Source organism: Phyllopteryx taeniolatus, chromosome 10 (assembly GCF_024500385.1).
Source record: "Phyllopteryx taeniolatus isolate TA_2022b chromosome 10, UOR_Ptae_1.2, whole genome shotgun sequence".
Taxonomy (NCBI): domain Eukaryota; kingdom Metazoa; phylum Chordata; class Actinopteri; order Syngnathiformes; family Syngnathidae; genus Phyllopteryx; species Phyllopteryx taeniolatus.
This window is the reverse complement of record NC_084511.1, coordinates 5,143,332-5,157,800: the sequence shown is the minus strand read 5'-3', so window position 1 is coordinate 5,157,800 and position 14,469 is coordinate 5,143,332. Positions and strand designations below refer to the sequence as shown.

The 14,469-nt window shown below is 41.5% G+C and overlaps 1 protein-coding gene across 13 annotated transcripts in view; it reads left to right on the top strand.

Annotated features, from left to right (window-relative positions):
* uvssa (UV-stimulated scaffold protein A) overlaps positions 1-14,469 on the top strand; it is a 144,020-nt gene that overhangs the window by 125,688 nt on the left and 3,863 nt on the right. For 9 of the 13 annotated variants that reach the window (XM_061786602.1, XM_061786595.1, XM_061786600.1 and 6 more), the window contains 2 exons: positions 10,080-10,254; positions 10,357-13,550. The exons of 2 other annotated variants lie outside the window; for them this stretch is intronic. In XM_061786602.1, the coding sequence (XP_061642586.1) occupies positions 10,080-10,254; positions 10,357-10,450 (269 nt within the window). In that variant the 3' untranslated portion in view covers positions 10,451-13,550. Of the gene's footprint in view, positions 1-10,079; positions 10,255-10,356; positions 13,551-14,469 lie in introns of those variants that run through there. 2 more of the 13 variants (XR_009790356.1, XM_061786604.1) reach the window with 2 other exon arrangements.

Here is a 14,469-nt window from a genome sequence, read left to right as displayed (position 1 = left end):
GGCGACAGGCCTGTAGTCATTTAGACCTGAGATTTTAGGTTTCTTGGGGACTGGAATGATGGTGGCACATTTGAAACAGGATGATACTTTGCACATTTCCAGAGATCTATTGAAGATCTGTGTGAAGACTGGATCGAGCTGGTCCGCGCTCAACTTCAAAATTGAATGGTTATTTTTGGACTATTATCATAAAAATAAGCACACAAGTCAACTTACCTTCGTTGTTGGTGACATAATGTGACAGCCGAACACGGCATCTGACGACAGCGGCACGGTAGAAAGAAGTCCAGGTTGGTAGACAGTCGGCACTATCCCATTCACTAGTATGAAGTTACCCACGAAGCCATGTTGTCTCTGGTGAAAGTTTACAAAATTATCTGTCGTAAAATGCGCACTGCAGTCAGTTGGTGGTGCTGATGTTCTGCTCGCCATCTGCGTATGTCTTTAAAAAGTCAATCCATTGCTTTTTTTATTTCCTAATTTTTTGGGAGCTTAAAAAAACATCACCGAGCTGTTCTGTAAATTGAGGCATCCAGCGAAGACACATTTTCTTGCTAACTGCACGCTGGATGGGCTTTAAATTGGCCTTGTTATGGAAGCTAAGCACAGGTAACTCACAACTGAGCAGCATCACCAAACAAAATTAACTTGTATAGTGGGCGAGGCAACTCGCACGAGAAAGTATACGCATCACGGGGCTGTTTTTTTAGCCCCCGCCCACATAATCAGCAACATTCTTCTTCTTCTTCTTCTTCTTTTCCTTTCGGCTTGTCCCGTTAGGGGTCGCCACAGCGCGTCATCCTTTTCCATGAGAGCCTATCTCCTGCATCCTCCTCTCGAACACCAAGTGCCATCATGTCTTCCCTCACGACATCCATCAACCTTCTCTTTGGTCTTCCTCTAGCTCTCTTGTCTGGCAGCTCCATCCTCATCATCCTTCTACCAATATACTCACTCTCTCTCCTCTGGACGTGTCCAAACCATTGAAGTCTGCTCTCTCTAACTTTGTCTCCAAAACATCGAACCTTGGCTGTCCCTCTGATGAGCTCATTTCTAATTTTATCCAACCTGGTCACTCCGAGAGCGAACCTCAACATCTTCATTTCCGCCACCTCCAGCTCTGCTTCCTGTTCTCTCTTCAGTGCCACTGTCTCTAATCCATACATCATGGCTGGCCTCACCACTGTTTTATAAACTTTGCCCTTTATCCTAGCAGAGACTCTTCTGTCACATAACACACCTGACACCTTCCTCCACCCGTTCCAACCTGCTTGGACCCGTTTCTTCACTTCCTGACCACACTCACCATTGCTCTGGACGGTTGACCCCAAGTATTTAAAGTCCTCTACCCTTGCCATCTCTTCTCTCTGTAGCCTCATTCTTCCCCCACCACCCCTCTCATTCATGCACATATATTCTGTTTTACTTCGGCTAATCTTCATTCCTCTTCTTTCCAGTGCATGCCTCCATCTTTCTAACTGTTCCTCCAGCTGCTCCCTGCTTTCACTGCAGATCACAATGTCATCTGCAAACATCATGGTCCACGGGGATTCCAGTCTAACCTCATCTGTCAGCCTATCCATCACCACTGCAAAAAGGAAGGGGCTCAGGGCTGATCCCTGATGCAGTCCCACGTCCACCTTAAATTCTTCTGTCACACCGACAGCACACCTCACCGCTGTTCTGCTGCCCTCGTACATGTCCTGTATTATTCTCATCAACTTTATTCCTCTATAGTTGCCACAGCTCTGCACATCACCTTTGTTCTTAAAAATGGGCACCAGTACACTTTTCCTCCATTCCTCAGGCATCTTCTCACGCACTAGAATTCTATTGAACAAGCTGGTCAAAAACTCCACAGCCACCTCTCCTAGATGCTTCCATACCTCCACAGGAATGTCATCAGGACCAACTGCCTTTCCATTTTTCATTCTCTTTAATGCCTTTCTAACTTCCCCCTTACTAATCATTGCCACTTCCTGGTCCACCACACTTGCCTCTTCTACTCTCCCTTCTCTATCATTTTCCTCATTCATCAACTCCTCAAAGTATTCTTTCCATCTACCTAGCACACTGCTGGCACCAGTCAACATATTTCCATCTCTATCCTTAATCACCCTAACCTGCTCCACATCCTTCCCATCTCTATCCCTCTGTCTGGCCAGCCTGTATAGATCCTTTTCTCCTTCTTTAGTGTCCAACCTGCCATACATGTCATCATATGCCTCTTGTTTTGCCTTTGCCACCTCTACCTTTGCCCTGTGTCGCATCTCAATGTATTCCTTTCGCCTCTCCTCGGTCCTCTCAGTGTCCCACTTCTTCTTAGCTAACCGTTTTCCTTGTATGATTTCCTGTACTGTGAGGTTCCACCACCAAGTCTCCTTCTCTCCTTTCCTGCCAGAAGATACACCAAGTACTCTCCTGCCTGCTTCTCTGATCACCTTGGCTGCAGTGGTCCAGTCTTCTGGAAGCTCTTCCCGTCCACCGAGAGCCTGTATCACCTCTTCCCGAAAAGCTGCACAACACTCGTCCTGTCTCAGCTTCCACCACATGGTTCTCTTCTCTGCCTTTGTCTTCCTAATTTTCCTCCCCACCACCAGAGTCATCTTACACACCACCATCCTATGCTGTCTAGCCACACTCTCCCCTACCACTACCTTACAGTTGGTAACCTCCTTCAGATTACATCGTCTGCACAAGATGTAATCCACCTGTGTGCTTCTACCTCCGCTCTTGTAGGTCACCCTATGTTCGTGCCTCTTCTGGAAAAAAGTGTTCACTACAGCCATTTGCATCCTTGTTGCAAAGTCTACCACCATCTGTCCCTCCAAGTTCCTTTCCTGGATACCGTACTTACCCATCACTTCTTCATCACCCTTATTACCTTCACCAACATGTCCATTACAATCTGCACCAATTACGACTCTCTCTCTGTCTGGGATGCTCAGAACTACATCATCTAGCTCCTTCCAGAATTTCTCTTTCACCTCTAGGTCACATCCTACCTGTGGGGCATAGCCACTAATCACATTACACATAACACCCTCAATTTCAAATTTCAGCCTCATCACTCGATCTGATACTCTTTTCACCTCCAAGACATTCTTAGCCAACTCTTCTTTTAAAATAACCCCGACTCCATTTCTCTTCCCATCTACACCATGGTAAAATAATTTAAACCCTGCCCCTAAACTTCTAGCCTTACTGCCTTTCCACCTGGTCTCCTGGACACACAATATATCAACCTTTCTCCTAATCATCATGTCAACCAACTCCCGAGATTTTCCTGTCATAGTCCCAACATTCAAAGTCCCCACATTCAGTTCTAGGCTCTGTGTTTTCCTCTTCTCTTTCTGCCGAAGAACCCGCTTTCCACCTCTTCTTCTTCTTCTTCTTTGACTTCGACCCACAGTAGCTGAATTTCCAACAGCGCCCTGCAGGTTGACTGCGCCGGTGGCGGACGTTGTTAACCCGGGCCACGACCGATCCGGTATGGAATTCTTTGGATGAACGCTCATATTTGTTTGGCAAGGTTTTAAGCCGGATGCCCTTCCTGACGCAACCCTCTGCATTTATCCGGGCTTGGGACCGGCCTACAGTTAGCACTGACTTGTGCCCCCCATAGGGCTGCATTATAATCAGCAACATTCAAATGGTGAAAAAGATGCTAAAGCTATATCTCAACAATTCCGTACTTCAAACATTCGTTCATTCATTCATCTTCCGCTCCGCTTATCCTCACTAGGGTTGCGGGCGTGCTGGAGCCTATCCCAGCAATCTTCAGGCGAGAGGCGGGGTACACCCTGAACTGGTCGCTAGCCAATCGCAGCACACATTAACAAACAACCATTCGCGCACACATTCACACCTATTTAATGTATTTATAAACAAAATACGCATATCTGCTTAGAACCTCTTTAATATTCCATATCATGGTGCTTGCTGCTGCTTCTCAGAGTTCTTTGCGGTGCTCTTTTAACCACAAAATAACTACATAAAATCAAGCTAAATGTTGCTCTTTACTTGCATTTGTTCCATATTGTTGGCCCAACAATTTCCATGTTGTTCCATATTGTTATGAGTGTGCGCATTTGCTATACTGTACATCGGGCTAGGTTGGTATTTGTGAATTTATCACATGAAACTCTCGCTGTGGCTTGTGTGTTAATCAGTGGTATGCCGTTCATTTTCACTGTATTACTAAGCGACTTTGTAATTTACTAAATGTGTGAGTTGAAATTTCTCAGTTTTCTGTGTCTGCAAAATAAAACAGCCTATTTGTCCTTATGTGAGTCACTGGGTGCCACATACTGGAATTTCTCATGTATAATGTGCTGTTTTTACCCCTCAAAAATTGTCAAACATCAATACTGCGCATTATACATGGGTATAGGAAAATAAAAATAAATACACTTTGAAATACAGTATGCTAGTCCATGTATTTTTTTTTTAAAATGACAAACATCCATTCCAATGTGAACTATACGGCTGGGCGATATAGACATTACATATCTCGATATTCCTGCCAGATATCGCTAACGATACGATAACGATATTACTATGTGTTCAGTGAAAAACTAAGATTTTTCTCAGAAAAAGCAAAATATCAATTCAAAAGGATGTGGAAAGTGCAGTTTTTTAAGTAGAACATACTGACAGTGAACATTCACAAAGTCAGCAATAAATGCAAACGAATGTGTAAAGTGCAGTTTTTAAATTAGAACTTACTGACAGTCATCAATATTAACAAAGTCAGCAATAAATAAAAACTAATTCAACAGTGTACTGCAACTCAGGATAACAAATTTATGCTACAACAGAAGCAGGTGTCTGTTGTGCTTGTGTGCGTGTGTTAACTGCAGCATTGTGTGTTGTTCTGTACCAATTTACGCATGCATGTGTGACTTGAAGCATTTTGTAGCTTTACAGCCCTTCTAAAGATTCTTTGATGGAACACCAGTTTCTTTACCATCTATGGCTTTAGACAGGACCTCTCACAACTAACAATGTTGCCTGATGTACTGAAAATTCTCTCTGATGGAGAGCTGGTGGCCTGCATGTACAAGTACTTTCATGCCATGTTACTCAGTAGAGGAAAGTTGATTTTCTGTGTTCTCCACCACAGAAGGGGGTCGTTTCCATTGTTAATTGCGGCAGACTGCCAATAGGCATTGAGCCTCCACCTCCATGCCAACAATGGGATCTAATGGTTCTGTGGCATTGGGAGTGCAATCCTCGAAGAAGATTGCAAAATACTTCTTTGCCTTATATTTTCCACTCAGCAGAATTCTAGAAAGCAGTGAAAAAAGAAATATATAATATTATTAGGTTTTGGTTGAAATATTATATAGCAGTCTCGTAACATTATAATGATCATCACTGTTCGAATTTAAGCTCAAACCATTTCTAAATTGTAAGATAATGCGTTGAAATGGAATTAACTGTTTTCATTTAATCCATTCCAACATTTACTGTGAACATGTGTTCTATTGCCTTCATCTCTAATACCAGTCTGGCTTTTATGATGGGGATGTTGTTAACACTAATGTACTGTGTCTTGTATCTTGGATCTAAGAAGGATGCCACATCCAGGAGCTCGTGTGTCTCGATCTTCATATTTACTATTCATGGACTCCAACATTTTCTTTTTTATGGGTTTCGTAATGTCAGTGTCATCCTCTTTTGGTGCCAAAATGTTTGTGTTAAACAGGCTCAGTACTGGCTTGATGTGTGAGAGACTAACATAATTCTCCCCTGATAGAGCATGTGTAAATTCAAGCAGTGGTCCAAGTGCCTTGCTGACAGACTCCAGCACATCCAGATCTTGATATCGAAGAATTAGGTGCCGAGTGCTTCTGTCCTGCGATAGGACCTCTGAAAGTGCTTTCTGCTGCTCCAGAATCCTGTCAATCATGAGCAGCCTCGACCCCCCAACGAGTTTGACACTCAGTTATGAGTCCATGGACTGGAAGGTTGAGGCACTTCTGGGCTTGCTCAAGTGCCACTCTCTTCTTCCAGCTATGTGAGAAATGGCATAGCAACTTTTTGCAGACACCTGTTGCATGGCTGATCCGATTTTCACCTTTCACTGCATTATCTAGAGAAATAGATGTACAATATAAAACATAAATATATTACAACACAAATAAATAACCACATTAAAGCAGATTTGTTTTCATCTCACGCGCTTTCTCACTCACACACACACACACACACAAACAGTACATACATATATGCACATACAAGACAGAGATGTCACACACCCACCCCTTTCTCTTTCTTCTAAACAAAGTTATTGAAATAAACACAGCAAAACGTACCTATCACGAGGTGTAGCCTGTGTCCAAAGCACTGAACTCGAGTCCACCCATTCACCTCCAACGCCTTGATCATGTTGGATGTGTTATCGGTGGGGTCCTCCTTCAAATCCCAGTCCGCTAATGAATCTCTCATGAGCTATATTCTCTCCACTATGGTCAAACACCTAACACCTAAACACCTAACCTACAATTCCATTACAACATGCTGGCAATTTTTTGACTTGAGTTCGTTGTCACATTTCTGTGGGGTCAATTATACATTACTCGTGCAATCACTGTAGTTGTCTCGCCATGCTGCAGTATTTGCATATACTGGCCACTCATGCCAGAGTAGCATCTGCTCCATTTGCACACTGATTGAGGAGTATCTGCAATATTTGCACAACCAACATTGTCCCAGATTATCGCACTACTCGTCACGCCTTCAAATCCCAGTCCGCTAATGAATCTCTCATGAGCTATATTCTCTCCACTATGGTCAAACACCTAAACACCTAACCTACAATTCCATTACAACATGCTGGCAATTTTTTGACTTGAGTTCGTTGTCACATTTCTGTGGGGTCAATTATACATTACTTGTGCAATCACTGTAGTTGTCTCGCCATGCTGGCCACTCATGCCAGAGTAGCATCTGCTCCATTTGCACACTGATTGAGGAGTATCTGCAACATTTGCACAACCAACATTGTCCTAGATTATCGCACTACTCGTCACTTTAAACCGCATACACATCTTGAAGTCTCTGCGCCCTTTGCACAATGGTCATTGCACCGGACTATTGCAATATTAGTAATTGGAACTGCTCCAAGTGCTAGAGGACTCTGCATCTTTTTGCACAATTGTCCAAACAAAAAACAATGTACTGGTATTACCAGATAACTAGCAACCCTTTACTGCTCAGTGTCAATGTCTTTCTGTCTCCAAAGTGTTCTCTATGAATTGACTGTCTGTTGTCGCCAACTACCGGAGACAAATTCATTGTGTGTTTTTGGACATACTTGGCAAATAAAGATGATTCTGATTATCCCCGGGAAAAAATAACTTCTGTAGACATTGGGTCTTGAGTTCGAAGTTCGTATTTATAAAATGGACTGATAGACTGATGTACGGTTCAGTTGTCCGGCTCGACCACAAGTCCGTGGTTGTGGCAAAATAATCAATTTCACGGAGCTCGGATTCAACATTCATTTTACTTTCTTTGTGAAGTATTGGAATCGCCACTCGATTAAAATGTGAGCATTATTTTTTCTAGGTATACCTACAATGAAAATTACAGGGCTCTCTCATCTTTTTAAGTGGGAGAACTTGCACAATTGGTGTTTGACTCAATACTTTTTTGCCCCACTGTATATCTCAAAGTCTGTCAAAATGGCTGTCTATTATCATACTTTGTCAAAAACAAGGCTAAAATCCTGTAGTCTGATCTAGGCATTAGCAAGTAAGTGGTTAGTGTCAATGATTTGTTGCTGTTGAGATTGCCTACATTTAAATTGCAGTATCACATCTATGTCACTTGGGTGCACCACTGCCACAACATTGAATACAATATGGAGGATTGAATTTAACTGTTATTAATAACTGATTCAGTAGATGCATTATATATATATATATATATATATATATATATATATATGAAAAAATTATCAAATGTGGATGATCACTAACTTTGTTAAGCATATGAAAATATGAAAGTTGAGAAAGTCATAGTATAGTACATAGGTATAAGACTTCCTGATTTGGGGGGTCGACTTTGGGGGTTTGCATTATACTCAAGAGCGTATTATACATGAGAAATTACAGTAATAGTCGAATAGCCAGCAATGCTAACTTAACCAAAGATGTGCAGGTGAGTAACTGCACTATGCTCATCATGAAAAAGAAAAGTGATGTGATGCACTGTAACTGCAAGAACTGAACTGTGATTAGTGTGTACTGTGAATCTGCCAGTCCGGTGACTTTGCTGCTGTTTTGCTAACAGTCCTTCGCCCGTTTGCTTTTGTTTTCATCGAAGGCTCTGGTATCTGTGGCTTATGATATGCACGTTGCAATGTTTGTGGAGTTCTATTATAGAAGAGATCACAGTTCATCAAACAAATGTAAATGTCAGACAAATGTAACCCAAGTGACCTTAAAATGCTGTTTTTAAATGATTTCATTTATTAAAGAAAAATAAATCTTCAAAGTTGCTTTGCCCTGTGTGAAAAGGTAACGGCCCCCTAAACCTATTAACTGTTTGGGCCATCTTCAGCAGGAACAATTTCAATCAAGCGTTTTCTATAACTGGCAATGAGTCTTTCACATCTGAGTGCCGATAATTTGGCCCAACTCTTCCTTTCAGAATTGTTTGAAATCAGTAAAAATGGAGGGGTTTCGAGCATGCGCGGCCTTTTAAAGGTCATGCCACTGCATTTCAGTCTGATTCAAGTCTGGACTTTGACTGGACCACTTCAAAAGCTTCATTTTGTTTTTTAAGCCATTCAGAAGTTGACTTGCTGGTGTGTTTTGGATTGACATCCTGCTGCAGAACCGAAGTGTGCTTCAGCTTGAGGTCACAAACTGATGGCTTAACATTCCCCTTGAGGATTTTCTGTTAAAGAGTCGAATTCATGGTTCCATCATCACAGCAAGTTGTCCAGGTCCTGAAGGAGCAAAACAACCCAAGGCAATCACTACTACTACCACCATGTTTGACTGCTGGTATGATGTTCATTTTCTGAAATCCTGTGCTACAGTTATGTCAGATGACACACACCTTCCAAAAAGATCAACTTTCATCTCGTCAATCCATATAATGTTCTCCCAAAAGTCTTTGGAGTCATTCAGATGTTTTTGGCAACAGTAAGATAAGCCTTTATGTTCTTTTTGGTCAGTATTGGTTTTCGCCTTAGAGCTCTCCCATGGATGCCATTTTTTGCCCAGTCTCTTCCTTATTGTTATGTCATGAACACTGACCTTAACTGAGACATGGGTGGCTTACAGTTCTTTAGAAGTTGTGCCTTTGTGGCCTCCTGGATGAGTACTTGCTGTTTTCTTGGGGTAATCGTCATAGGCTGGCCGCTTCTAGGAAGGTTCACCACTGTTCCTGGTTTTCTCCATGTGAGGATAATGGCTCTCCTGATGGTTCGCTGGAATCCCAAAGCTTTAGAAATGGCTTTTGTAACCCTTTCCAGACCGAGAGATGTCAATTACTTTGTTTCTCGACTGTTCTGGAATTTCTTTGGATCGTGCCATTTTGTTGCAGCTTTTTTAGATCTTTTGTGCAACTTGATTTTGTCGGGACAGATTCTGTTTCAAGTGATTTGTTGATTGATCAGGTCTGGAGGTAATCAGGCTTGGATGTGATCAGTGAAAATGTACCAAAAGTTGTGATTAGCCACAATTAATTCATGATTTAACAAGGAGGTAAGTACTTTTTCAACTTTGAATAGTTTATTTTTCTTAGTAAATGAAATCACCATTTTAAAACAGCATTTTAAGTTCACTTGGGTTATATTTGTCTATTTGCATTTGTTTGATGATCTTAAACATTGAAGTGGGGAAACTATGCAAAAATATAAGAATTTGAGAAGGGGGCCAACACTTTCTCACGGCACTGTACATTATACATTGTGTGAATAGCTTGAATAGTAGTTTTGCTCTACTCACTTTTTTCAACTGTAAAAAGATAGCAAATCAAAATGAATATGACTGAGGATGTTCTTGAGAATCTTGTTTGTCCTCTCAGAATTATTATCTGATCTGTTTTATATGTTTTAGACTGGCATGATCCAGGGCTAGTTCGAGACATTGAGATTGAAACAGGACAAAGCCTAGGTTCTGACAGAATGGATAAACGGGGCAAAGGAAAAAAGAAAAAATACCCCAACCTCAGCAATCTGAAGCAGAGCGCCAACACACCACGGTCTCGGCTTGAGAAACGGATATTCAATAAGTAGGTTTTTTTTCTGGTCTTATCTCAGGATTTAACACTGTCTCTGCAACAAAGACTGTTGTTTCTACTTTTTCTCAACCGACTTACTTTTTGTCCCTGTAGGAGCGCCATGCAAAGAGTTGCCGAGACGATGAATAAAGTTGACAGCAAAAAACATGAAAAGTTTTCCAACCAGTTCAACTATGCCATCCATTGATCTTCAGTTAATTTGTGTTTGTATTCTTTATTAATAATTTTATAACATAATATTACCTTCTGTCTAATAATTTGAGAAAATATGTGAACTATTCAGCGCATGTGGCCATCTGGTTAGCACATCTGCCTCACAGTTCTGAGGACCCAGGTTCAAATCCGGCCTCGCCTGTGTGGAGTTTGCATGTTCTCCCCGTTGCCTGCGTGGGTTTTCTCCAGGTACTCCGGTTTCCTCCCACATCTCAAAAACATGCATGGTAGGTTAATTGAAGACTCTTAAATTGCTCATAGGTGTGAGTGTGAGTGCAAATGGTTGTTGTTTATACTGTATGTGCCTGGCGACCAGGTCAGAACCACAGAAATAAATCATCAATCAATCAATCGAACTTTATTTGTGAGTTCTTTCTATACAAAAAAATGCAACACAAAGTGTTGAACTTTAATTAAAATATAAAAATAAATCAAACCAGCCAATTATTAATTTTAATACTATACCAATTATAAGTAGAATTGCATTTATGGCTATGACTGCAGAGATACCAACTTATAGAAATTCACTTCCAGAACAATTTGTCTGAATTTCCATGTTTTTAAAATTATGTTAAGAACATTACCACGGGACAGTTATGGAAGTATATAATATAATAGGATAAAAACAATAATGCATACTGTTTAATTTCACCACATAATCATTACATAATCATAATCGTTATAAATAAACATAACGTTATTTATTTTAAAGTATTAACTTTGGAATGGCGGACGGCGGCACGGTGGGCGACTGGTTAGCACATCTGCCTCACAGTTCTGAGGACCGGAGTTCAAATCGGCCGGCCTCGCCTGTGTGGAGTTTGCATGTTCTCCCCGTGCCTGCGTGGGTTTTCTGCGGGCACTCGTGTTAGGTTGATTGAAAACTCTAAATTACAGCATAGCCGGGACCGGTGTGAGGGTAAGCGGTACAGAAAATGGATGGCTGGAATGGCGGACACATTTGCAGCCACGTCTTCTCTTGCATTTTATTTTGGTATTTCCTTTGTATCAACTGTGGCTGCTGAAATTATTCAAAATCCCCGATTGCGGGACTAATAAACTTATATTAAAAAGATTGATTATATTAATGTAATTTTAAATTATAGGTTCATTTTCTCAAGTGACATAGCAGCGGTGACGTAGTAATTCGTTTCCTGTTTCCGGTCCGTGATGGCTGTCTGGCATCATATATTACTATATTTTCCTCTATAAACACAATTAGCCTGCTATTTTGCTCTTCAAAGTTGGCTAATCTCTGCTATAACGCGGTTCCAGCCAGACTAGTGTGACAAGTGTACTGTATCACCCAATCACCTATTTTGGTGTTTTGCGTTCAAGAGATAGCTTAGCGATTAGCACCGTGTTTCCGTCTGTCTCTTCTCTTGTCCTTGGTTGTAACGATACTTGTCTAAAAGTTAAGTTTAGTAGCTTTCATGGAGGCGATGATTAGTGATTTATGGTGCGCTGACAAGCTGGGCGGCGCAAAATAGCATCAATAAGCATTCCCCTGAGCCGAGCAGCAGAAAGCATCGAGGTTGGGAGGCTCCAGTTTAGGCTAGTAGCCGCTAGTATGATGACAGAAAAGCCACGTGGTTCCCATGATTCATCGTGACATGCAAATTTTAATTATTACAGTAAAAAAGATGTTTATCTTTGTTGTTGTGTTTTTATGTTACGAGGAGTTCATTGAATATATGTTATTTAACATTTATGCTTATTTCACATTCATGGTTGATTTATGGCACTATGGCACTAAGTCATTATCAAACTGTGAGTTGAAGCTTGTGTGTAATTAAGTGACTACCCAGTCAATTCAACTACTGTAGATATTCAGCAGTACTCTATAGGGCATTGCTTGTTAATAGTAAACAATTCTTTACAATCCCCCACACCCCCACAACTCCAAATTTCCAGTCCTACATATTATTAGAAATCAATCAGAGTGAAAAGTAATATGCAGTATCACCTTCCTTTTTACCACAAGCAGATAAATAGAAAAATAAATCAACATAAAATGACAACTTATAGAGAAGCAGTATTAATAATGTGTTAAAATAAAGCAAAGAGGGAAGTGAGGTACAGTGAAAGGTAAATTGTCAAAAGTGAATGCTTCATTTGATTTTTTAAATTTACGGTACTCCAGGTCGAGAATTTTGTGAAATTAAATAGCACCACTTTTCCCAATCCATCCATCCATTATCTGAGCCGCTTCTAACTCACTAGGGTCACGGGCGTGCTGGAGCCTATCCCAGCTGTCATCGGGGAGGAGGTGGGGTACACCCTGAACTGGTTGCCAGCCAATCGCAGGGCACATAGAAACAAACAGCCATTCGCACTCACAGTCATGCCTACGGGCAATTTAGAGTCTCCAATTAATGCATGTTTTTGGGATGTGGGAGGAAACCGGTGTGCCCGGAGAAAACCCACGCAGGCACGGGGAGAACATGCAAACTCCACACAGGCGGGGCCAGGGATTGAATCCGGGTCCTCAGAACTGTGAGGCTGACGCTCTAACCAGTCGCCCACTGTGCCGCACTTTTCCCAATATTTCACCTAATTTAGAAATTGACACAATTTTGGACATTCCCACAAATCAGAAGGGTCTTCTCTCCAAAATGTATGCTTTGATTTTCCACCTTAAGAACATCTCTCGATTAAATTCAGAAAAGATTGGGAAGCAGAACTTGGTAGAGTTATGATTGACAGTGACCGGGACTCTGCATTAACACCAGTAAATGACAGCACATCTTGGTCCAAGCTTAATCTGATTCAATTTAAGGTTGTCCACAGTTTCTACAACCCCAATTCTAATGAAGTTGGGACATTGTGTTAAGCATAAATAAAAACAGAAAACAATGATTTGCAAAGCAAGTTCAACCTATATTTAATTGAATACACTACAAAGATAAGATATTTATTGTTCAAACTGATAAACTTTGTTTTTAGAAAATAATCGTTAACTGAGAATTTTATGGCAGCAACACGTTCCAAAAAAAGATGGGATAGGGTCATGTTTACCACTGTGTTACATCACCTTTTATTTTAACAACATTCAATAAACATTTGGGAACTGAGGACACTAATTGTTGAAGCTTTGTAGGTGGAATTCTTTCCAATTCTTGCTTGATCTACAGCTTCAGCTGTTCAACAGTCTGGGGTCTCTGTTGTCGTATTTTATGCTTCATAATGCGCCACACATTTTCAATGGGAGACAGGTCTGGACTGCAGGCAGGCCAGTCTAGTACCCGCACTCTTTTACTATGAAGCCACGCTGTTGTAACACGTGCAGAATGTGATTTAGTATTGTCTTGCTGAAATAAGCAGGGGTGTCCATGCTGAAATAAGCAGGGGCGTCCATGAAGAAAACTTGGATGGCAGCATATGTTTCTCCAAAACCTGTATGTACCGTTCAGCATTAATGGTGCCTTCACAAATGTGTAATTACCCATGCTATTGGCACTAACACAGCCCCATACCATCACATATGCTGGCTTTTGAACTTTGCGTCCATAACAGTCCGGGTGGTTCTCTTCCTCTTTGGTCCGGAGGACATGACGTCCACAATTTCCAAAAACAATTTGAAATGTGGACTCGACGGACCACAGAACTCTTTTACACTTTGCATCAGTCCATCTTAGATGAGCTCTTTGAGTACACCCTGGAGGATCGCTGGTTTGTATCCCTACCTGAACGCATGTTGTCGTTGTGTCCCTGGGAAAAGACACTTAACCCACATTGCCTACGAATGAATGTGGTTGGATGTTTGGTGGTGGTCGGAGAATGGCAGAATGGCAGTCTGACTGCCGTCAGACTGCCCCATGGCAGCTGTGGCTACACAAGTACTAGCTGACCACCACCAGAGTGTGACTGAGGAGTGAATGAATAATGCGTGAAATTGTAAATGGTCTTTGAGTGCCTAGAAAAGCGCTATATAAGTGTAATGCGCCAGGACGCAAGCAAATCGCTTGTAAATTAGCCATGTGCTCACACACT